Below are 26,839 nucleotides of genomic sequence, written 5' to 3'. Positions count from 1 at the left end.
ATTCAGGACCAGAACAATGTTCTTCCAAGTTGACTCTTTATTTTAACACACAGCATGATGTTCCGAATGATTTCCTAAAGTTAACCAGCTAGATATTTTTTTGCCTAACTTTAAGCAAACAGACAATTTAATGTTAGCTACATGTAGGAAAGAAAGAACACAGACCTTCAAACCAATAGTGAGGGTTCCTTGAATCTGAGGGTACATGGAAACCGATGGACGCGACCTTGTGCATTTGTGTATATATATTTGGCTCTAAAAATTCACTTTGAACCACTGTGAACATGAGAAAGGACTAACCACACACTACTTACCAGAAGGACTAACAACACCTTACAAACTGTTGAGCATCCATCTACTTAGCACCAGGGAATAACCTACTGTTGTTCCCTACAAATATCTAGTCACATTGATAAGCTCAGTCTTGTTGCATTTGCCCTCCCTTTATGATAATCTTTCTGTCTTTAAGCATTTGTTTTTTTCCCTTTATGTCTGTCTGCTGATCTGGAGAATAGCCTTGTGAGTTTCCTTTCGTCTGTGGTCATGTATCTGCCTGTGTTTGTAGGAGTTCGTACGAGAGAGCTTGTCATCCTCTCTCATCTTTCCGGCCCTTTCAGATTGATTCATTCACTGAACACAACCTGTCTCCCATCAGGCCTTGGGGCTTTGGCTCTGACTCTATCTGTCTGTTGACCAGACAATTACATAGATGGTCCATCACTACCTCTGAGGCATGTTGCAAGCCCCTGTTTACTCTGGCAAGGCTTACTGGTCGTACTCACACATTTCAACACTTAATGACAAACCCTACTCTGCTGTTTCCAGGTTTACGTTCATGTGTTCATGCTTGTTCTGTTGACTTGAAGCCAGAAAGGTTTGTTGGGTGTGTTTACAAAAGGAGTAAAGGGGGTTTGTGGGTCACATCTCCCAGCTGACAGATCATAGCACTTAAGCTCAGCTTGATTTGCTGAGTTGCTCATCTACAAATATAACATTGTGTTTTTATGGTTAATGATGGTGTTCTAAAAGACCATATTGACAATAAATTAAGTTGACAAATGTTCTCACATCTTCTCATAACTGGCTTACACATTAATTGAGTCGCACTCCAGATATTTAATCATGTTTTCATGTTGAAAATACAAAGATTTGTTCCCTTCAGACAAAAAACCATAGTGATGTCATCCATTCATCACAGGTGCAAAGGTCTGGCTTGTAGTCATTGTCCAGTTCGTCCCAGAGGAGCTGGATGGGGTTGATGTCGGGGCTCTGTTTTTTCCACACCAATTCTTTATTGGCACCGGCTGAAGTAAAGCCTCCCCATTACTATCCACTATTGTATCCTGTAATAACGTTGTATGTAGCATTTACATGTATCCACTTTTGAATGTCAGCACTGGGTTGGCCATGAAGTGTTTTTACATGTAATGCCATAGCTGGTGTATTTTACAAGGACCAGCCCGCAACACTGGAGGGGCAAAAGGTCCACGTGATGTGCCATCCAGCCTCTCACTCTCTTTCTCTCCATCTCTCACACATGACTTCAGCAAGTCAACTGTGCCTGAATTCCCTCTTTGTCTCGCTTCTCATTTCTTTTTCTAATACATGCAGTTCTTTCTTTCTTTTTTTCTTTCTCTCCCTTTCTGCCTCTCTCGGTCTCCCACTCAGAACAAATGCCGAAAGTGTAACAAATTTCCCTGGCAATTACATTGCAAGGCCACAGAGGCAGAGGCGAGCGAAGCAGAACAACTTGAAATGGCTTTATAGAAAGGGCTCCCAGGCCCTTTAATTACACCACTATTGATCATTCACTTACTGCCTTTTCTTCTAAACTCTGCATTTAAAACCCTGCAGAGAACAGCACTAAGATGCTTCTGAATATAGACCATGATTATATACATATATAAGCTATTTTCATTATGTGGCTCTTGTACTTTAAATGTGTAGGTTCATGGGTGATAAAACCTTGCTTTATTGCAAGATGTGATTTAATTATTTGTGACAACAGGTGTGTTTCAAAGTTGCTGATGCCGTCACCACTGAAATATAACAGTGCTTGTATCCATGCTTGAATTTAAACATATTTAATGGCAGCAAAGAAGATTCCGTTACAAGTAATATTTCAAAACCATTCATAAAGACAAATAAATATAATCATGATGACAACAATTTAATGCTTTCAGCAACTGTACTATGTCGAACATGTAATTAATTTATATTTATTGCTTACTTTAATATAAATTATCTCATGCATCACAGTTGTGATGTTGCTAATTACGTTCAATAATAAATTGATCAACATCAATGTCCACCTTACCTTCTAATACAATATGAATTATAATACCAATATGTTAGTAACTGCCTCTAATATAATAGGCTTTCATTATTTAGTCATTGCTATTGCACTTCATAGCTTATTGATCAGCCTCAATTGTCCATCATTATGACAGGTGGCTACAAAAGAGATTGTCTTTGAAAGAAAACAGATAATGGTAAAAATATCAATGAACAAATTGCCATTACCATCATTCTTCCAAAACACTCTTAAGTCGCATTCACACTTAAAGTCCGTTTGTTTTGGTCCGAATCAAAGACCAAATTGTTTCAAAGTTGCATTTTGCCTCGAGTTTGGTTTGTGTTCACGCGGCAGCTTTTACCAGCCGACCAAAAGTTTTAATGCACGAGGAAACTGCTACTTTTAACCGACACTGTTCCACGGTTTAATCAGTTCCATTCTTCTTTAGTTTTTCACTGAACAGTTTGAATACCTCCATGTTCTTGTGCGTTTCCACAAGCATTTGTGAAATTGTTTGGTCAGCCCATATTTCCATGTTTCCTCATTGCCCACTCCCATGTCTGTCCTCTACTCATCTTGCTGCGTGTCTCTGCAAATGTCAGCACCCGTAAACTACAATGCACAGTTTCATGGTTTGTTTCCTGTATTAGGTCCTACTTTAAGACTGTTTATGTTCTCACCGGAATCAAACCAGACCATGGTTCGTTTGGAAACGGACCGAGACTGTCTTTTCTAGTGGACCATGGCGGCTTTTTGTCATTGTTTTCAATGAGAGGGGCGCTTTTGGCGTGCTGCTTTTGCGTCGCAGAGCGTCTCACTTTTTTCCACTCTGTGCGCCTCGCGTTTTTGAGGAAACTCTCTGAGCGCCTCGAGTTGAAAACTCAACTCAAAGCAGAAAAGCGCCCAACGTCATTGTCGTTTTTTCTTATTTTGCAATAGGATGAAAGGAGAGAGCGGTCAGTTTATTGTCAGTTTACAATATAACGGTTAGGTTAATGACAGCTAATGATTTGGTGGTTGCCTTAACAACAGTAGTTGCCTTAACAACAGTAATAAACATGCATCGCATTTTTCTCTGTCTGATCGGATAGTAAATTTTGAGAAATATCATGGTTTCTTTTTAAGGAAACTTTAACCAAAGAGACAGCGCTGGTATAAATCACTTTTGTAACTGTTGTACACCGTGTTTGGGAAGGCAGTTCAACGCAATTTATTCTGTAGTTTTAGAAAGAGGACTTGTTGGAAAAAGTTCTTCTATTGGGGTCAGTCATGTGTGATGGTCCTTGGAGCGGACAGAGGTTAAGTATCTTGTTTGAGGGCTGTTTTCAGAGACAGAGAGGCTGTGCAGAGGGAGGACCTGTTTCCTTGAGAGACGGTCTGTCAAACCAGCCTGCTGCCCTGCTTACAGGGAGAGGAAAGAAATCTTTCAAGAGAACACACTGTAAAACATATCACTGTTGGTCAGATGGTGTTTAATTTGAGTCTGATACAAAATTAGGCCACTTTCAAGCATTTGTATTTTCAATTTCACTCCTGTTATTTTAAGCGCACAATCACACAATCTCATGGGACGTACCTACTGAGAGGAGGAATAGAAATGTCTTCTTTCACATCTCATTTAGCTTGTAAAAAATCTGACACAGACTGTAGTGCCTTTAAATATTTTCATAAACTCTCAATACGCAACACAGCGTCACCTCTTACCTGTAGAAACAGCCCTATCTGTAAACCCATTCATCATGAAGGAGAATTACTCCGTGACAAATCTCTCGCTGCCCTCTGTGCGTGCGTCTGCAGATTGAATACACAAACAGGCCACATGTTCCATCCCTGCTCTTTAGCCAAAGTCATTTGTGCCAATGTCAAAAGTGATAAATGGGTTATGTGGCGCCTATGAGGGAAAGCAGTGAATTTTTATAATGTATTAAAAAGCAGCGAGAGGGCGAGGAGACAAGCGGGGAGGGGATGGAGGACGGGAGCGCGGCCGGGAAAGTGGGCTGTCATGCTGTAGGCAGGGGACCTCTGTCGCACACAGTTTGGGCTGCTGCTTCGCATCTTTACTGGCACCTCGGCTGTATTTCCCTCAGATATCCAGCCATCAGCCCCCCTAGAGCTCACCGCCGTCCAGCAAGGCAGCAGAGCAGGCAGACACAATATCAAGTGACTGCTCTGTCTGATATTACACAGAGGTCTACGGCATGTGTGTTTTTGCGTTTGAGTGTGGTCTTGTTTCTCCATCTATGTTAGTGCACGTTTGCATTTTCGGCTTTCATATGAAGGACATCATTTCTGCTTGAGGTCATTTTGTTTTTTGCATAAATCTTTTAAACATTGATTTAAGAGTAAAATGTATTTAATCTCTCCGTCTATCAATGCCACAGTCAGTACAACAATATATATTTCTCACACTGCTTGCATGAAATCAGGGTCAGCAATCTTTGCAGTCTAAAGGAACGTGAGTGCGTCATCTGCATAAAGCTTTAGAGTTGTAAAACGCTTTACAAATTCATGTCACATTTACACACTCATTCACTGATGGCGGAGGCTGCTATGCAAAGTACCAAGCTGCTCATCAGTACTAACTAATCACATTCACACACATGTTCACACACAAATGGCTGTGCCCTCGAGAGCAATTTGGGGTTCTGTGATCGAACCGCTGATCTTCCTACCTCTGAGCCACAGCCGCTTTTATTGTTGTTACATTTTTGTTAAAGTGCTACTCTCGAAGATTTCAGTTTCATTCTTTTTGGCGGCACCTATAGCGATAAACGGTGACTGAACTGAACGGTCTCTTCTGTTGAGTATAAGTCCTGGGTGAATCTCACTGAACATCTTAAGGTTAAAGCTAGAAAAGCAGCTGTGCACTCCTTTTTATTTGGCATGTGTATTTTACCCCAACAGACATTATCCAAAGCAACCAATAAGATGTCATTAAAGACATCTCTGTCGATGTGAATGTGTAACATTTTTTTAAAAGAAAGCGTCTGGTAAAGTATGAATGTCCCTTTGTGCATTTTATTAAAAGAGACAAAAGAGACCATCTATGGTAATTTAAATATATATATAGGGTCAGGTCTTTTTTTCCCAATAACCTATCCTTATATATCCATCACATCTCTCTTATTTGGATTATAATACATTTACTCTGCTGGCCAGGTGTGTGTTACAAATGAACAGGTGTTTAGGGTTTACAAAATGTACAACTGAGACAGAGCTCGTGCACATAGTACTTCTGAAGAGTGGTTTCCTCATAGGAGTGTGCTTCTTTATTGTGTTTGTAATTAGACCTGTCGTTTAACTCTCGTCTGCTCGACATAATCCAATTATTTCTTCAGAGTGCGACAGAGGGAACTTGACAGAAGAAACTACTGTCCATCAGAGTGTGTGTCTGTGTTTTAAACTATTGTACATGTACTTAATTACTTAGTGGTTTCAGCTGATTATTTATCAATTTGTATCAATCAATCTGAACATTACAAACATGCAGCAGAGCTGGAAAACCTGAGAGAAAATCATATTCACACACATAAATCAAGTTTGTTCGATTTTTTATTACCTTCTCTTTCTTGTGTATAAATATGCAACCCTCTCCTAAAAAAACGTTCATATTCAATTTATTTGCAGTTACAAAATATGTTTTGTGAAGGCACCAGGATTATATAACCTGCATAACAAGGACACATTCATATTCAATCTACCTTAAACCTTTTTCTGTCAACAGGTGTCATTTATTTTCTTCAAATGTTCATACTCTTACATCCTTCCTGGGACTTCTGTTGCATGATTCTGTTGTGGAGACAAAAATAAATGGATGTGGCAAAGCATATTAGTAGTATAGTCCATCTCCGCCATAGTAGAAGTTGAATAGCCGCAATGCATTTTGGGGCGGTTGAGTACAACTAGTGAGCTCCCGTCTCATACTCAAAAATCCGAGCCGATCTAGTATACATCCAGGCATTTCTCGCATACACAAAATTGCATACTGTGATGGGAACGCATGACGTACTCAATTTTACGTCACGGTTAGAATGATTAGTATGATAGTATGCGGTTTCGGACACACCCAAGCTTGTTAGGTTAATTGGTGACCCTGTATTGCCTGTAGGTGTGAGTGTGATTGTGAAAGGTTGTCTGTCTCTATGTGCCAGCCCTGTGACTGACTGGTTGACCTGTCCAGAGTGTACTCTGCCCACGGCCCCACACAGGATACGCGGTTAGATAATGGATAGATGGATGGATAAAAGTGGTTTGTTTGGTTTTTAGGGGGGAGGAGTTGAGATATACTGATCAAAACCAGCCAGAGTGAATGAAAAAAGCAAAGCATGCGTAAAACTAACCTGTTGCTTGTCTGGTGGCTGCTTTTATTTTTCCGTCCTGCATTTTGGATCAACCAAACACTGTGAGCCACCTCTAAATTATTTACCTCCACCTTCCCCTGATTTCTATTTGTTTTCCGCCCAGTCTGGTATAAGTTTGAACTAAAAGCCATGCTGCTTCCTGTTGATGCTCTCTTTGGAACATTACTTACAAAATAAGAGTTCAGTATCTTCCTCTATCATCACACTGGGGAGAAATGTGGATTCAGTATCACTCAGGCACTAGCATAACAACTTTAAACTGGCCAAGGCTGGTTGAAAATTAGGATCATGTGGGAAATTACTTATTACACATTCCAAAAACATTCATTCTTCTGCCTTAGAGTTTGTCTTTTATTCTTCCCAGAACGAAAGAAGATCACCCTGACTGTCGGAAACCAGCTCTCATACAAAAAGATCTACAATGTTGTGGGATACCTGAAAGGAAGGAGGAACCCAGGTCAGTAAAAATGTTTATCATCAAGCAGTGATAGTAGTGATAGGACATGTGGGTGTAGATGATAATGGTAGCCGACAATAACCTTGCACTCCTTCCTTCATACAAACATGAAAAATGTTCGACTGAAAGTATGTTAACATTCAACCCACCTCTTTATATTCTGAGCTATGCTTCCATGTAATAAATGTTTGCCTGCTTGGTAACTTTCAGGAAACCTGGGTTCAAGAGTCATTATTAATAATTGAATTTTTATTTATATAGCACCTTTTAAAAACAACAGTTTACAAAGTGCTTCGACAAACAAGCAATCATGAACACAGTAGGTAACAAAAGAACCCAATCAACGTGGCTGATACAGCAAGACAATACAAACTTAGTCCATCTGAAGGCAAAGCAATAGGACAAAAGATGTAAATGTGTGTTAAAGCATGGCATCAAGGAAACAGAGCATAAAGGGTAAAAGGAAAATAAATTAAAATAAATTAAAATATAAACAAACACAAACATCACATCACAAATGACATCACATAAAAGTGAGTTTTAAGAAGTGATTTGAAAGATGGCACTGATTCTGCGAGCCTTATCTCCTCAGGCAGGTCGTTTCAAAGTCAAGGGGCCCCGACGGCAAAAGCACCATCTCCTTTAGTTTTAAGCCTCGACTTAGGAACAAGCAGAAGAGCCCCACTTGAGGATCTAAGGCTTGCGAGCAGGCTCATAAGGTGTCAACAATTCTGCAATATAGCTTGGAGCCAGATCCGTACGTGCTTTGAAAGTGATCTTAAATTCAATTCTAAAAGTAACAGGAAGCCAATGTAGGGAGGCCGGGACTGGGTTAATGTGATGTTGTCTGTTACTACCAGTATTCTGGACTAGTTAGAGGCGAGAGAGTGCTTTTTGATTAACTCCGGAAAGGAGTGAGTCACAGTAATCTAGTCTGGAGAAGATGAGTGCGTGGATGACTTTTTCAAGGTCCGATTGGGAAAGTATTGGTTTTATTCTGGAGATAATGTGTAACTGGCGCAAGCATGACTGTGCAATTTTTTTGATGTGTGTTTCAAAGGTAAGATGACAATCAAACATTACTCCTGAATTTCTGGCAGCTGGCTTTATATTTGCAGAAAGGGCACCGTGGCCACTCTCGATGAGATTAGAGGAGTTATGTGGATTGAACAGTACGACTTCTGATCTTGAATTATTGAGTTGTAGAAAATGTTGTTGCATCCAACAGTTGATGTCACTGAGACAGTCTCTTACAGCAGCTGGGCTTTTAGAGTCCCCAGGTCTCAACAGAAGGTATGTCTGTGTGTCATCTGCATAACAATGAAAAGAGACGTTGTGGCGCTGGATTATGTGACCGAGTGAAAGCATATAAATAGAGAATAAAATTGGACCTAAAACTGAACAGGTAGTTTGAGCGGTAGAGGAGGAGTAATTACCTATGGTGAACAAGTAGGTTCGTTCTAGAAGGTAAGTATAAAACAAAGTGCAGTGTCCCTGATACACTAAGGACGTTTTCACATCAGGTACAATTGATTCGTACCGTACCCAAGTACGGATGCCCCCCCTCCCCTCTCCCCCGCCGGTCATCTTTCACATTAATAATTTAACTGTACCCGAGTACACTTGCGGTAGGTCTCCGAAGCAGAAGGTGGTGGTAATGCACCTCAAAAACAAGAATAAGAAGAAGAGTATCATCAACTACGTAAGATTGTTTATGTTGTTGTTCCAGTGTAGAAAAGCGTGTGAATCGTATGATCCCAAGCCCATACAATGGAGTTGACTTTCGCACCATGCCTAATATATTATTCATATTTTGGAGAAAATCTCAGGAACGACCCTCTTACCTACATTCCTACGGTATCAGCCATGGCCGTGCAGTTCAGAGGATGAGATCGGTGGTGCTGTGCGCATACTCGGATTTCAGGGGAGACATTATAAAAAGCAGTACACTTCCGTGTTTTGGTCCGGTTAGCTTTCTCATCTGATGCATACCGTGCCCTAGTACACAACCGTACTCAAGACCAGCGTTTCAAGAGGACTTCGTTGACACGGATCGACGAACGATACACAGTGTTCACACTAATCAAACAAACTGGACTTTGGGGTGTACTCGGATCCGGGCCCGGATCCCTAATGTGAAAGCCCCCTTAGACAACCCAATGTTATAGAGCTTACCAGCGTTACACTTGTATTCAGATTATTTGAACAAAAATACAACCATGTAAACAAAGGCCTTTATTTTAAAATGTAACCAGGCGTTTCTTATTTAATATCCCTTACTTTTCCTCTTAAGTCTAACCCGAAGCTGCATGCTTATTTTTGCTAACTTAATTCTGACACAAGAGGGGAAAGAACGACTGACCAGGCTGCTGGATGAGATGAGTTTGGAGTGAGAAGGTGTTTGCTGTGGTCACATCCCTTGAGATATTAAAGTGTACGGGATTTTTCTTATTTAATTGTAAAACTACATCACTGATAAACGATCCTGTGTCATAAACTCTTAATTTATTATTTGGTGGTGCAGCCTTTCTTGCACATTATCGCCCTAAAGTCTCATCCTCTCTGGTTTCTCAGAATTAGCCCTATTACTCATGATGTCCGCGGCTGCAGTGAACGAGTTGATATGATTCATCTTGTAAATTGAATATGAATTGCCTCCAAAAATTATATTAAGGGCTTTTTCTGTTGCAACTGCCTGCCTTCATCAAGCTGATTCAGATGTGTGTGTATAAAAAAAGCAACACTTTTCCCATCTGCATTGAACTAGAGGTACAAATTACTGGAAGTAGATGGAACATTCACTCTGCAGGTAGCTTTTAGTATTCTCATGAACTGCTGGGTGGTTAGAAATAAGCAGTTTGTGGACGTGCAATTGGCCATATTATGTTCCTGAGTGGTAGTTAACCTTTTACAAAAGAAAAAAAACGTACTTTTATATTTTAATCTTGTTAATTCGTATTCTTGCGATATGGAAAATATGAAAGACAAACAATATACATTTTAGCAATACAAAACATGACTTTTACTAGAAAGGATAGGAGTTAGGTTTATAGAAAATAACCATATGAATACATTAGTTTTGAAATGAGCAATGCATATTTGAAATTATTATTATGCATGGTGGTGCAGTGGTTAGCGCTGTTGCCTCACACCTAGAAGGTTCCAAATTCGAAACTCGGTTCGGACGAAGTGGGCCTTTCTGCATGGAGTTTGCATGTTCTCCCCGAGCATCCATGGATTTCCTCTGGGTACTCCGGCTTCCTCCCACAGTCCAAAGACATGCTCGTTAGGTCCATTGGTGACTCTAAAATTGCCCGTAGGTGTGAATGTGAGTGTGAAAGGTTGTATCCATGTGTCAGCCCTGTAATTGACTGGCAACCTGCAGGGTGTACCCACCTCTCACCCACTGACAGCTGGGATAGGCTCCAGACCCCCGTGACCCAGACTAGGATAAGTGGTATCGAAAATGGATGGATGGATTAGCATGCTTATGACACCAGATAAAACTACAAATAGTAATAAGTATTGATTGACAAAACACCCCTTTATATGTTAGCTCACTTAGCTCACTGTTCACTATTTTCCTTTTTACAGACGAAACTATTTATAGGTTGAATTAGTCAATTAACAAAATAAGTGGCATGTTAATTGATATGAATAAAAAGGTTGTATCCCAAGCTGTGATGACATATGTGCTATGAGGCATTGATATTTATGGCTACTTAGCGACAGAAGAACTCCACAACAACATGATAAACATAATCACTTACATAATTTCACACAGATTAGGTCAACAGTAGTAAACAGCAGAGATGTGGACTTGACATTTTGTATAATACACTTGTGTGACTTGGACTCAAGTCAACTCGAGTCACTGTTTTGATAACTTGTGACTTGACTTGACAAAAAATAAATGACTTGAGACTCGACTTGGACTTGAGGCTTGAAGATTCAGATGACTTGCGTGTGTTTCTTCAATGTTGTCAAGTTTCTGTCGAACTATCAAGTATGTATGCAGTGCAAACTGGGATTTGTGATTGGACGACTCAAAAAGTTCCCCGGTATGTGATTGTCATGATTGGAGGACTGGCTGTCAATCAAACTCCTCCCTATGGCAACATCAAAGACCCCAGCTATCTGATGTTTTTTCCACAAAGAGAAGCTTCATCAGTCGTGCTTGTTACTACTCAATACTGTCTCAGACCGGACCATCATCATGGCTGCGTCTGTGCCAAGATAATACAGATGCAATTCATTGTCATACTTTTTGAACTGGTTATAGAAATTGGCCAATAATATCATTATTAGACGGGCTACTAACACCTTGTCTTTTCTCAATAAAGACCGGATACTACAGGGAAGAGTGCTGTATCTTGGGTGGAAAAAAGTGACTTGACTTGCCTTAACTAAGGACTCGACTTGACTTGCCCAAGAAAAATTGACTCAAGACTTGCTTGAGACTTGAGCAAAGATGACTTGGTCACAACACTGGTAAACAGTTACACTTTTACATACCCAGAAGACACAAAACAGCATAGGCTTACATTTGACGTCATGTTTTGTCTATCTAGCCTTCAGAATCCTTCAGAAGTCTAAATGAACAAACTTTAAGCGCTGCTTCTGACTCCAGAAACTCCTGAGGGAAATATCTGTCTCTTTAGCCACTAAATGCTCTACTGAATTCACAAGCTAGTGTCTGACTTCTGCCATTTAGTTCTGGGCAGGTGCAGTGATCAGTAGTTTACCAGAGCTTGCTTTCCAGGATCAATCACAACCTTCAGGAAAATGGTTGGTTAGACGCTAAAAAAGCTGTGGTACACAGGTAGAGTCAGGTTATGTGGCTGTGCAGGTTCTTATGAGTGACCTCAAAGTAATTACCCATTTCATTTGACGTTTTTTATTCATGGTTTTTTATTCATGATATTAAATTAAAATATTTCTGCCAACACCCCTGTCATGGGTTCTTTGTGTCTTCCAGGTTCTGTTAATTTCAAGGCAGAGCCTCTTTATGCACATTCACGAGACGTATTAGATGACAAGTCTCATTAACATGAACACATTTTAATTTTCAGTCCAATAAGGGTTAAAAGGTTTAGACAGTAACATACTGTTTTATATTATAAATGAGTCTTTTTATCTCTCTGCCCTCGCTGGTCTCCCTCCCGGTCCCAGTCCTGTGTCAGCTCAGGTCATTTCCAAACACATTATGTCCCTTTAATGTTTAAATGGCAGCCCAGCCCCTCGTGCTTCGCTGTTTCTGCCCTTATCCTTTTTTAATTGTTATTCTGCCGAGGACATGCTTTATCTTGTCCTCGCCTCACCTCCACAGTGTCCTCCTGTTCCAGCCTCCTCTCCCACACTCCCCTCGACTCCTAGCGATACTTTGCTACTGTACCTGTCCTGCCCAGTCACTGGTGGAAAATTACCTCGCTGATTTACAATGTGATATTAGGCAGCCATAATGGGCCACTAAAGCGGATAATATGGGCCACAAATCTCTGGAAGGAGTGACGCTTTAACTGGTTGTTGGCATTTGATCATATGTCTGTTCTGTGCTCATCCTCGACCCTATAAACCGAATGAATATTAATGCGCATTGCAGAGGTTTTGAATCATGCGTGCCTTAAGAACATGGAGGGTCATTTTCTGTCCTGCAATGCAAACAATCCTCGAATAAAATGCTGCTTGCTTATACAGATATACAAATATTCTATATCTGTTGGAATATGTTCCTTATTTGAGAAGGTTTTGCAAAACAGAATTAGAAAATGTGGTATCTTTCTCGGGTTTTATTAGGTGTGGTGGCCACACTATAAAAACATTTGCCTGATTTGACCATAGCCAAAATAACACTGGATATTTGGGCAGATATTTGCATTGATTGGGAGTTCAAAAAACGTATAATCTTATAATAGCTTAGCATAAACCCATAACCAGAATCAGATTCAGAATCGGGGTTTATTGCCAAGTAGGTTTGCACATACAAGGAATTTGTTTTGGTGATTTTGATGCAACAATTAACACAGAACTAGAATAAAAATAAGTAAAAGACTAGACAAAAAATAGGCAATAAGAATAAAAATACAATACATATAATACAAAACATGTACAACAGGTGTAATTAAAAACTGTTCAGATGTGCAGGATATTGGTGAGTGCAAAAAGCTTACAGTATAAAGTAAAAAATGTGTGCAATGTACAGACAATATAAAAGTCCAGTGTGCGTTACTGTAACAAAGCCGAACTCAGTTTTTTGAATGACCAAGATATAAACTGTCATTGCTATCTTCCACCCAGCGCAGTCATCATTTTCACGCCCAGCGCCCACGTTGTATATATATCAAGGGAACTTGCGCCACCGTAGTCTGTCTTTGCTATTTAGAGGGCGCATTATGGACAAACATCGGAGACTTCACAGCACGAGTCTCTGCTTGTCACTCACACGGGGACGCACAGCAGCACTTCTACTCATAAGGAAAAAGTAGTGTGTTTGCAGATATGGTGAAAAAACGTTGTTTAAGGGACAGACTGCAAGCTTTTGTTTCCCTCGTCTCCTTAAATCATGATACTGCTTTCGGTTTGTTACTGATCTGCTGAGAAGTGCAGGAAGATGTGGACAAGCTCTCCTTCACAAACACCTGCTACACCTCAGGTAGATTCATGCTCCAGGCGCACACGGGCCAAAAACTACTGAGACCGACACAAAGCTCTCCATACTGCGCGCTCATTCAGATGCACGCGCTCTATAATCCAGCCAAAACTGAGACACACTCACACACAAGCAATAGGAGGTAAATTAATTACCATACTCAAACATAACTCCCTCTGGCACTGTCCAGTGTCCATTACGCATGGACAGAATACAGCATTTACAGCATACTAAGTAAATAAACATTTAAAGCCGACCTTTCCTTGACGGTCAGCACACAGAACTTTAATGCTGTGCCTCGTGCGTAAATGTACACAGCATGACTCTTTTCATTTTCGTTTCTGTTGGGCAGTGGGATTACTTCAGTGGCTTTAACACCAATCCATGCTTCGACATGTATCGTACAGTAACCTGTGTTTTTTTCTGTGTGTTTAAGAACACAGTGGAAAGAAATAAGTTAAATAAGCCGGTCGGGGTCCGGTTTCTATGAGAAAAATGACTAAAATCCGCCATGTAAATATCAACACGCCTGCCTGCAGGTGCAATGGGCTCTTAAAGGGAATGACAGCTGACACTCTGATTGGTTTGATTCATGTTATGCCGAAAACACGGCTATGAATAATCCAGGGACTTAAGCCAACGTCTTTGCGCCTTGTGCCTCGCTTTGTTCCCTGGTTGGGCGCCGTGTAACTAGCAAAAGTGCATCAGACACTCCCTAGGAGACACATTGTGATTATGATACCAACTTTACTTCACTAAATGTTTATATTTGCTTGGATGTGATCAACTCAACATCTCATTCTGAATCATCAACAGGAAATTGATGAAATGACTGCTTATCAAAAGAGAAATGAAGCTGTGGCTTATAAAGAATGGACAGATGTAAAACATTAGTTTCAAATCAATATGCCATCTTTAGTTAGCTTCACTTACAAAATCAGCCTTCTTAAGTCAGTATTGATCTAAATTGTTTATTTTTACAGAGACAATCCTGCACCTGAGTTAAATAAGATGTTTTTTCACAGCGCTTTTTTTGAGTACTAATAAAGTTCACTTACTAAAATGAAAAATGAAGAAATGGAAGGACACAGCTCAGCTGGTTCAGCTGAAAGGTAACAGAATCTGCCAAGCAGCACCCCTAAAGCTCCGTACATAATATGTTATACCTTTCAGTCATTTGCTGGAGTCTTGGTGTCAATGTAAGGTTGCTATTCAAACAGCAGACTTAATTAGGGTTCCTCGACCATGAGATCGCAAAATGGCTCCATAGCGCCCCCTAGAAAACTTCAAAAAGGCCCCCCCATGGAGGTTACTTTCACCTAGGTCTATGAAATTTGGTAGGCGTATATATATATGGGCTCAAGACGCACAAAAGCCTCTTGCAGGCATACCTCAAACCAAACAGGAAGTCCACAATTTTATGATACTTGGAATAATTTAGTTTCTGCACCCAGACAAGAATACTTCTGCCATAAAATAAAGACATATTGTTTTTACACTTCAGTTTTACATGGATTTATGAAACAAGCCGTCACATTAAATTATTGAGCTTTAGACAGGCGGTAAGCAGATTCTGATACCTTCAAACAGAGCCAGGCTTACTGTTTCTCCAATATCATTATGTTAAATTAAGCACAGGGCCTGGGTTTGTGTTCATCTTAAAGACACGCGAGTCAAATCGATTTTCTGTATCCTCTACAAATGTTGTATGAAATGTGGTATGAAAGGATTTCAACTGTGTGGCTCATTGATGGGTCTAATATTTTTTGACATCTGGGGCTTAATGACAGAATGACGAATAAGGTGGCTGTGGCTCAGTGGTAGTCGGTCGACTGCTACAGTCTGTATGTCAAAGCGTCCTTGGGCAAGACACTGAACCCCAAATTACACCCGCTGTATGAATGTAGGTAGTTCCAATTCCTAGATTGGCACTTTGCATAGCAGCCGCTGCCATCAGTGTGTGAATGTGTTTGTGAAAGGGTGGATGTGACATGTAGTCTAGAAAGGTGCTATATACTGTAAGTGCAGTCCATTTACATACAATACTAGTTGGCTCTGCTTTATTCATCCAAGTAGGAAAAATCCCAAGACTTATCCTCTAAAAACAGCTTGTACCAAACATGTAATTGGTCAAGAACAGAACATCAACAACGTCATTGGCACACTATTAATCAAATGAGCAAGTAGTTTCTGCTTGCAATAATTTCAGTTATAAAAAGAAGTAACCGCTAAATTGCACTGAACCTTTGTTGACCCATTAATGATTTGTGCCAGCCTAGGGGCAGCACCAACACAACTTAATGTTCATATAATTAATTATTCTTTTATCAAACGATTCATAGAAATGCTGAATTTAACTGTTCGTATGTTAATCAAATCAAATCAAACTTTATTGTCATTCGGCTGTACGTATAACAGCAGTGTAAGCAAAACGAGAGAGCGTTTCTCTAGGACTCAATAAAAGTGACAGTAATAAAATGTCCATAGCAGCAGCCTGTGATTAAAGTAGAAAATAAAAAAAAGTTAAAATGACTATGAGAATAAAGAATTGCAATAAGAATAAATAATTGAAAATAGAACTATGACTCTGACTGAGACTAAGGCGCAGTAGTGTCCATATTCCAGATCAGCAGTTCAGCATCCTAACAGCTTGTGGGAGGAAGCTGTTGATCACTCTTTGAGTAGTAAACATGCACATGAAGAAAACATACAATTCAATATAAAAACATACAGCAAATTGCACTTTCACACATGACTGATTCGAAGCCGTTAACAGTAATAACATATTATTGCACTGAGAGCAGCTTCCGGGCTAAAACAAACCCTGGAAGCTGCTCTCAGTGCAATAATACATTGTCAGATTCTGAGGCTAAGCTAGCAGGCTTCTCTAAGCACCTCTTTTCTCAAACAAAGTCATCAGCTTTCTGTGTTGGAGTGATGAGGTTTGCTCTGTTCTTCTCTTCGCCTGCAGGAAGCGGCTTTGTGCATCCATACTTAACACTCTGTCTTTGTAGAGAACGTAAGGCATACAAGAAGCCTGGAGCATGCATGTTTGTGTGTGAATGTGTTTCCTTGGAAAACCAAACAGACACTTTCCTTGAATATTATTTTGTAATACATTTACCTCACTACAGGATTCTAGATGTTCTTTTTATAAATCTCTATTCAGCATTTACGTTTTCATTGTTATAATGACCTCTTCAACCAGATGCATCTAGCAAATGCTTTTCAGAGTGTCAGGAGCAGGGCTTGAGTTTGATTAAAAGAAGTGAAAAACATGTTGAAACCATGTTAGATTAAAGGGAAATTTTAGTCTCAATAACTGATGGCGCATGTGAGAAAATGAATCATTTAATGAAGAGATGTGGCCCTTCAGTTTAAAGCACCAAGGTAAAACTGATCTAATTCATTACAATACATGAATAGCCATCAGGTCGCTGTGGGAGGTTCAACAACTTCATTTCAGATACACAAAATCCATCATATCATGCAAATTGTTATTTCACACACACTCTCTCTGATTGCAACTTTTTGAGCAACTTAGGGTTCAGTGTGTTGCTCAAGGACACATAGACAGAAGAGGACCTGGGAACCAACTGAAATGCTAATAAAGGACCTATTCATCCTTCAGCTACAGCTGTCTCTGTTAGCGCACATGGACTGCTTAAACACACTTGCCTTGCAATAGCACCATTAGTACACAGTACACTTTGAGCATATAATGCCATGTACTTGTCACTGCATTTGAATTTTAAATCTGTATCTGTTGGGAATCCATTCTAGATTTATTGTTACTGAATGAAAACTTAACCTGAAAGGATAGAATATTATTGGAGTGATGCATAAAAAGAAATTCTGCTCTGCCGAAAGGCTTTCCTCCATTTCCCAAAATGCCTTTTTCTGTTTTTGTAGGTAACGTTTTAAAGCTCAAGTTTTCCTACAAATCTGCTTATTCAACATCCTATTTAAAGTACTTCAGTGTCGCACAGCATTCACTACCTTTATCATGTGACAGCAGCATTGCATCTGCTTAGATAAGAGCTGGGCACCGGTTTCATATGGGTCGAATGAATGCAAACCAATATGATGGAAAACATTGCTGTGATAACTGTGTGTTTGTTTTTGATTCAATAATTGTTGACATAAGAGAACAATGTAAAGTTAATGTGTTTTAGTAGCAATATCCAACTACAAAAAGATAAACTCTCCTTTTATCTGATTTCAGATCGCTATGTGCTGGTTGGTAGTCGTCACGACAGCGACCAGGGAGGCGGGGCCTCTGCTATTATGAATCAGCTCATCGCCGCGCTGACAGATCAGACCAAACGAGGTTGGGTGCCGGACCGCACCACCGTGTTTTGCTCTTGGGGAGGCTCAGCCCTGGGGAACATTGGGTCCTTTGAGTGGGGAAAGGTCAGCAAGCATAAGAGCATCTGCTTTATTAAATGTCAGCTTAGGACTAAAAGGTGAAAGCTTTTGGAGTGATCTGACCCAAGGAAGATGTAGCAACACAATAAGTGAAAAAAGGCGCCGGTAACAGACATTTATACCTTACCATAATACAGTTTCTATGTGGGGATCATCATACACATATAGAAACCTTTTCATCCTTGCAGAAAAATTCCTGTTTGTCCAATACTGTTAGCGCTTGTTTGCGTTTAGCAAGCTAACAACCACATTACTGAAAATGATAGTTGGGTCAGTGCAACAGCTGGTATTGACACCTCAGTACCTGGTGGAATGGTCCATAATATATCAAACGTAAGTGGCCGCAATTAACTAACTAATTAACTTCTTAATTATAAGAAAACAGAGGCAAGCCAATCAAATCAGTGGGTGTTCTTACTGCAATCTCTTTATATAGGTCACTTTAGACAAACAACCTGCTGCAGCTGCAATCAGACCATGTTGTTTTCACTGAAAAGGTCTCATTTATGATTGACTTTTTGTCTTATAACTCTACAGTTTCCCTGACAATGACTCCAAACAAACTTAAAATAAAACCTTGAACTCATGACATGTTTGTGCATATTGCATGGAACTGAGGTTTAAAATGTTACAATTACAATTTACAATGTTACAATTTCATTTAGCATTTGTCCAATACAACACCAGCAACGATCAAGACAGGAGGGAACAAAGTCAGTAGGTGCCAAAAAACAGCTTCAAGTGTGATCGGATACAGGTGCCGACAGGCAGTGTATAGGGTGTTTTATCATCATCAGCAACATCAACAAGGTCAATATAGTCATCATCATCATCATCATGAATATCCTAATCAATATCCTCAGCATCTTCAATGTCGCCATCATCAATGGCATCAATATCATTAAGTGCAGAGGTGTTCATGAAAGAGCTGGGTCTTTAGCTTCTTCTTAAAGGTGAAAGGGACACTGCGGACCAAATGGAGTTTGGTAACTTGTTCCACCACCTGGGGACTACAGAGGAGTAGTTAGCGACTTAGTTAGCGACTTAGGGCCCTGTTGTGATGGGAGTACCAGCCGCTTTTCATTGGCAGAACGTATTTGGAGGGAGGGAGTGTAGACCTGGATGAGGTCTTTCAGGTAGGCAGGAGCCATTTTTGTTTCTGTTTTTTAAGCAAGCAACAGGGTTTTGAATTTAATTCAAGCGGCAACTGGGAGCCAGTGGAAGGATATGAATAGTGACAGTGACGTGCTGTTTTGTGTTGATTGAAGACCAGATGCTGCTGCGTTCTGGATCATCTGCAGAGGTTTGAATGTACATGCACTTGTACTGCCAGTAGGGAGTTGCAGTAGTCAATGCATGATATTACGAGAGCCTGTACCAGCAGTTGTGGTGCATGCTAGGGTCGGATCTTCTTGATGTTGTACAAGGCAAATCGACACGACCAAGCAATCAAGGATACATGAACCTTAAAGGTTAGCTGGTCGTCAATTATGACGCCCAGGTTCCGGGCAGACTTAGAGGGTATGAGTTCATTTTTGTCCAAGCTGGATATTGTTAGGAGCTCAGTCTTGGATAGGTTGAGCTGAAGGTGGCGTTCTTCCATCCATCTTAATAATGTAACTTCATTAAGATTAAATGGCATTGCTAGCAACAATAGAAGACAAAGAATCACTGCCAAGGACAATAATTTGATCCTTGGGACAGGAAAGAACATTTTTTATGGACATGAGATAATTATATTAATGATAATGTGTCGAGTTGAATTACAACAATTACACAATTATGAATCTCATTGGGCGTGTAGTAATGTAAACCGGTGTGTTTGTGTGTGTGTGTTCCCCTCAGGATAACAGTGTCGTCCTAAGGAGCAGTGCAGTGGCCTACATCAGTCTCAACTCTCCTGTTAGAGGGACAGAAACTCTCAGAGCGACAGCTTCTCCAACACTGCTGCAACTCACTTCAGATATACAGAGAGTAAGTATCACTGCCACTACAGGCACTGCTATGGCTACTAATATTACTGCGACTCAATGCATGAAGTACAGTGTATCCAGCAATGTGACTTCTACCTACAATGGTACTATTAGTGCAATTAGTGTCAAATAAAAATACTCAATAACGGTTGGCATAAAGATTTTACCTTAAAGTTCATTTGCAATATTATTCCTACGTCTGCTAATAGAATTGTTACTACGGCAACTATAGCTATTTAAGATTAACAATAAACTTTGTTCTGAAAGCTAATGATGTAATGATGTTGAAGATGTACCAGCCTTCATTTTCTTCTGTACATTTAATAATAAATGTAAATCGCAATTTTTAACATACCACTTTTCTCGTCTTCCAACCACTCAAAGTGCTGTACACTTCATGTCAAATTCACACACACACACATTCATACACTGAAGGCAGAGGGTGCAATGCAAAGTACTAATTTAACCATGTACACACATTTCGACACTGATGGCTGTGCCTTTGGAAGCAATTTGGTGTTCAGTTTCTTTCCCAAGGACTCTTTAACATGGGGACTGCAAGGGACAGGTATCATACTGTTGATCTACCAAATGGAAAATACCCAGTCTAAATTTGGGTGATGCCTTTACTGACCCAGTAAGCTGCAATAAGTGCAATTTCTTATGTCTGGATTTAGGCCTCCTTACTGAAGAAGGATGGAAAGCTGACATTTTCTTTTTTTGACATTTTCTTTACTTTGTACCCCCCCCCCCCCCCCCCCCACACACACACACACACACTCTAAAATAATGTCTTAACATTGTCCAGATTAAGATGGAAAAATCTTGAAATAGCTTGTATCTCGCTTCCTTCTCATTTCTGTTGAGAACTGCACATGCACAGTACCAATAAAATGTAGGCACTGGAAAGCGACAGTATGCTTGAGTCCATGTGCTCAAAAGATAATGAGCAGATATGATGATGATGATTTCTTCGTAATCTTATTTTGACATTGCTCCTGCATCATCATTAAAATTGTGTGTGCACCACCTTACAGCTGAGTACACGAGTGCTCATACATCATTCTGACCATAAAGGTAAGAGTTCAGTTATATTAAGCATGTTCAGCAAGTTTGCAAAATGTTAGCCAAAAACTTGCTTAATCTTTTGTATGATGTTATTATTTATAAGAAAGGACTCAGGACACAGTCATTTTTTCAGTTAAATCAGAGTTGGCATCATAAGAAATTTCGCAAGCTAGCAGCAGCTCGGATCCAAGCCCCTGCTGGTGCACCGTGGCCTCCAAAGAGTGTCAGAGACACATTGAAATAACATGGAAAAGCTTTATTTAGCATTACTGTATTTCATATTGTTTCTGTGAGAATAATCGGGCTAGTTTCTTACTCACATTTTCCCAGCTGTTACGAATCCCCCTGTTGACTTCTTCACCCATCCAGTCCTTATTGCTCCTAATTGTGCTCCACTTTTGTCTTTCCGGGTTCGTGTTTAACACGGGCACTCTCTGTGCTGTCTTTTCATTCATCTATCTCTACACAGTCTTGCTCTCTATAACAGACAGACATAATAGTTAACACTATAATGAGAGAAGCATAACCAGAAGAAAAGGGGAGACGGTGACTATTGTATAAAGTGTGTCACCTATTCTGTCAGTAGGGGGAGGATGACACTCTCAATGTGATCTAAATAGAACTAACTTCACTCTCACCCCAGCCCACGCTTCATATTCACACACAATCTGCAATGGCCATTTTACTGATTAACTAAAGCAGCTCTATGATTCAGCCTCCCAAACTGTCTCCTCGTTCCAACCTGGGGGTGTTTTGCAGACATGTTCAACCCTCGCAGACATCGTCTTCCTAACTTCTACCGTCTCTTTAAACTTTGAAAACTTCTGCCTTTTGAATAAAATAAAAAAAACGTACCTCACCGTCACTTTCTCTCATTTCCTTCCTCCGCCTCCACTGCCGCCTCCTCCACCTCTTTTTTTGTTCTTCCCTTTCTCCCTTAAGCACTACACCCCTCTCTCCACATCCTTCTCTCCCTACCTTGCTCTTTCACTCTCTCTCTATCACTTCTTAATCTCCTCTTTCATCAGCTGCAAGCACTGCGTCTCCCCACCCGCTCATTTTCCTCATTAAAATCTCCCTTTCACTCCTGCCGTCTCTCTCTTTGTCTCCTCAGGGTATGCTACAGAGTATTTTTTATTTGTGTCTTTAGGTTAGTCATCCATCCTCAGGGAAGATTCATGTTCCTGCCAGTCATCCAGGCAGGTACAAGAGGTCATGAGTGGACAGACAGAACAGTACAGTGTCCCTTTATTCCCCCTGCTATACCATAAACTAATTAGTTGGAATGGTCCAGACTACCTGTGACATTCAACTGTAATGAATCTACAGACAGCCTCTGCCAAAGCCATATTAGGAGAGGAAGAAAAATGAGACCGAGAGAAAGTAACTTTTGATGTTCTTTAATGAAATATCTTTCAAAGAAAGTGGAAAACTCAGACAATGTGAGCTCGTATCTGAAACTTTGCTCCTGCTCTGCTTTTTCTTTCTAATTCATTTATTCAGCCTTCATTTTTAACTTTTCATGCTTGTGGCAGCGTGGTTTACATAAACCTTATGCTCAGACATCATTCTTCTGGTCATGAATACCCAGGAGACATTAGTGCTGCTGTAAATACTGCTGTAGGAGAGAGGACACTTCCAGACGCCTGTACAACCGTGCTTCAATCTGATTGGCTTTCTCTTCGTCGCCCAAGGACAATTTCTCACTCAACTTGACACTTTTTCAATTCAAATCTTGCTACCTAGTGCCTAATTGTCTCTATATCACTCCATATGCCTACATTAATTGATGGTTCATCAACTCAACCTGTAAATTTTAGTGTTCTGGCTTTCTAGCCTGAAAAGCTGCCTTTTGGAGATCAAGCAAGAATAGCTGCTGCATTGGAACAGGTGTAAAAATCTCACTGACAGTTTATATGGTCCAAACCCAATACCCTGTAGAAAAAACTAAAGAAAGTACACAATACTATAACGTAGGGCTGTGACAGTACTGAATTTATCTAACCGTGGTGAAACACAACCGCCCCCTTGCGCTTCCTCCCGCTGCTACGCATACTGGCCTTTTTTACCGCCTGTGTCTGACGTAGGTTCTTTCACTCTCTTGGGGTCAGCGTTGACGTGTCTCACTTGCTGCTTCTCCTGATTTTTGTTCTGCAAACCTGAAACCTGATGGCATTCTCCGTGCCGCCACCGCAACCTGTGAATGTGATGTGTGACGTTTGAGTGAAGGGAAAAAAACGGTGCTTCACTGCTTGTATTGGACCTTTCACATTTGATTTCAGTTTCAGTAAATTTATTGAACCTGGGATTTCAAGTAGGCAAGCTACAGGTCTGCGATATTAAAAACAAAAACCGGTGATGACAGTCACTGGGTCACTGGGTCCACCCTGCAGTTTACGTCACATAACTGCGGCATTGCGGTTAGTGTCACAGCCCTACTGTAACAAGTAATTGAATTTTTAGAAGTAACCCATAGATAGCTCTTAAAGTTAAACCATTCACCACACTCCCATGGCAGCTATTTTCCTCTGAAGTCACTCTCAGGGTGGGAAGCTGAAATGCTTACACTGTTGTACGTAAAAAAAAAAAGAAAAAAATCAAAATATCATTGTTTCTGTATGGAAGCCCTCAGCGAACATGCATCCTTATATTTTATTTACTCCGTTTTCCAGTGATAACAAGTTATTTCTGGACGTTTTCTCCAGATAATGAGAAAAATAAGTCGAAATTGAAAGAAAACAATTGAAATGAACTCGTTACAACGGGCGATAACGGGAAAAATAAGTCGAGATTAAAAGAAAACGACCAGAAATTACTCGTTATCATTTGAAAGCAGAGTAAATAAAATCTTCTTCTGTGTTGATCAGCAACTGAATAGATAGTAGTTTGTGAAAATCTGAAAAATTAGGGCCATATTTCAAATCAGACAGCATGTCTAAGTCCCAGCAGCTAACGTTAGCATTCATCCAATTCCTAGCTAACATTACTTAACACTACATTAACATTACTGTAAATTAGCTAGCATTACTCCGAACCAGAATTCAATGCCTTTCTAACATAATGTCTGACACTAACAAACAGTAATGTAAGCAGAAGTGGTTGAATGCTGTGTTTATAAGTCGAATGTGCTTATAAGTAATCAAACTTGAACTTTTAACTTGAAATATGGCCCGATGTTCCTACGGCTACAAAGGCCTTTTGGTGCTGCGACACATCTCTGTAGGACACTCTCTACAACAGCAGAAACAGTTTCCATGTAGCCACTTCAGTATTGTGTACAGAATCTACACGGTCACAAGAGTGTCTATTAGCAAACCAAAAGGGTCAGATGCATCATTACAGATCTACATAGCAACACTGTAAAAAGCAAAGAATCCTCCAACAATCCCTTCCTCAGTGTTTGCTTTTTACTTACCCTCCCACCTCATCTCGCCTCGCCTCGTTGTACCTAATTGTCCATTCGGTGGCAGCTGTATCTCTGGCACACTCTATCACACTATTCATCATCTCAAGAGTCTCAGAGCTACCCCAGGTATACGCTCCCCACCTCCCAATATTTAGAAAGAGGTCTAAGCATGTCGTTAATCATGTTTGCGCAGCGGTTGTTATACTTCCTACTTATCTTACTTTGCTGGGACCTGTCTTCCAAATCGTGATGCTGCTGCACTGATAGTTTTGGAATGGGTGCTTGGGAACCAATTATAACACAACTAGATACCTCTTTTGTAGGGGATTTACACCGTGAGGGGGGGGAGGGCAACAGGAGGGTAGGTAGACAAAAAGACGGCAAGTGGAAAAGAAACAAGGGCGGAAAGAGAGCGGCAGGGGAAGCTTTGTTGGTTAGAAGAATACAAAACAAATGGAGAGGAGCTTGTGCTTTAATTGGGTATTGTTCCAGGGATGTACGTGTGTCTGGTCCCCAGTCTGAGCGTGGGTGGTTTGTAGCAGGTACCTCCATGTGAAAACAAATGGTCATCAGTGGACAGTGCATTGTTAGACTGAAAAAAGACAAGAGTGGCAAATTTGTCATCTGCCCTCTCTCCAAGAAGTGGTCATGGACCTGTGCCGCTGTGTGTTTGTGTACGCAAGCACATGTGGACACAGTGTAATGGCATTCTTCAACATTAGCTGACTGCTGTGGTGTGATTTAAACCCCAGGAGCTCTGTGTGGGGACCTAAGTTGTTTATAGTACAGGCTACCATGTGTCCTGCACTCAATAGGCCTTAAATCATTGTGACATGAGTCCATACTGCCTCCATATGTTGGTCATATGGAGCTCACAGGATTAATTATAACAGTATATTGTAGTAATTAGCTAATTTCCCGAGATATTTATATTTTGTATTCACATGCATCTTAATTATTCTGTTATTTAACCCTTTTTTATAGAAAGTCCCAGCCATCTTATCCAACCCTGTATTCCAGAATTAAATCTGCTAAAGTGATAAATGGTACTGCCACATATGTTCAGGGAATGCTGCCAGAATATGCAGACTGTAACTTTTTTTCCGCACTCCAAGTGGTAGCCCCATAACCTGTAGGCTCCGTATAGGAGGGTTTAACATATTATGTCATTACTCCTCATATTTCTGCATGTGAAATAAATCTGTGTGGAGTGATGGGGGCGGAGCGTAGACACGAAACACAAGCTATGTTCTGTTGGTGCTATAAACATTTCAAACTATCACACCGAGAGTTGTCTGACTGAAATATATATATTTTCCAACTTTACAAGTGGATAAATATTTGAGCAGAATTAGCCTGTTTGTGGGACATTGAGAGCGGCCCGGGATACATCAGCTGTTGGTTTAGCTTCTTTTTTAGGGAAAGATGTTGATACAGTGCAGGCTGTGAACCTTTTTCTCACTTATGTTTCCTCACTGTGACCGAAGGGGTCCTACACAAACTCGTAAAAATCATTTGATAATATCACACAAGAGAGTCTTCTTCCCCTTCTCTCACTGGTTTAAAACGAGGCGGTGCTTATAGTAAAAAAAAACAACAACTTTCATTTCATTAATATTCTTTTTTCTTATTTACATCAACATTTAATATAATACAGCACAAGGTTTAAAATGTCACTGCCAGTTTGTGAGCCAATTTTCCCCGCTGCTGTCTTCACATAGGGTTTAATAGGTCAAGTGAAAAGTAGTGGTACAAGCTCTCATCCAGTGTACCCACCCAATCAGTCAAGCTGATTGATGTGATTAGAGAGATTTTCCAACCTCACAATAAACGCTGGTGGTGGAAGAAGAGCTTTGATGAAACACATTCCCACACGCCATACTGGAGGCCTTCATTATTTCAGTTTGAATCAAGAGATGAATTTGTTACCTGTTACACACAAGTGTTTCACAGGCAGATACACCAGGGTATATCTCCATAGTGACAGATTAAACATGTGTAACTCATTCTGAGGAAGATATGAATAACTTTTTTTTTCTATAAACTACTTTAAGCTGTCTCCACCATATAGTACCATATTGACGTCAGTAGAACCTGGCATACTGATCGGATTTAGTTCCAAATCCTTTCAGGAATAAACAGGCGTAAATGTTGCCCTTTCAAGTGAGTAATCCCTGATTAGACCGGAGTGCCTGTTTTGT

At 40.4% G+C, this 26,839-nt stretch overlaps 1 protein-coding gene across 1 annotated transcript in view; it reads left to right on the top strand.

The window, feature by feature from the left end:
- LOC138607860 (inactive N-acetylated-alpha-linked acidic dipeptidase-like protein 2) overlaps positions 1-26,839 on the top strand; it is a 328,674-nt gene that overhangs the window by 151,111 nt on the left and 150,724 nt on the right. The window contains exons 8-10 of the mRNA XM_069680514.1: positions 7,022-7,114; positions 17,989-18,176; positions 20,037-20,165. Of these exons, the coding sequence (XP_069536615.1) occupies positions 7,022-7,114; positions 17,989-18,176; positions 20,037-20,165 (410 nt within the window). The remainder of the gene's footprint in view (positions 1-7,021; positions 7,115-17,988; positions 18,177-20,036; positions 20,166-26,839) is intronic.

Source organism: Semicossyphus pulcher, unplaced genomic scaffold (genome assembly GCF_022749685.1).
Source record: "Semicossyphus pulcher isolate SPU_LCO1_2020_fin unplaced genomic scaffold, fSemPul1.0.p SCAF_4, whole genome shotgun sequence".
NCBI classification, from domain to species: domain Eukaryota; kingdom Metazoa; phylum Chordata; class Actinopteri; order Labriformes; family Labridae; genus Semicossyphus; species Semicossyphus pulcher.
This window is presented reverse-complemented; position numbering and strand designations above follow the sequence as displayed.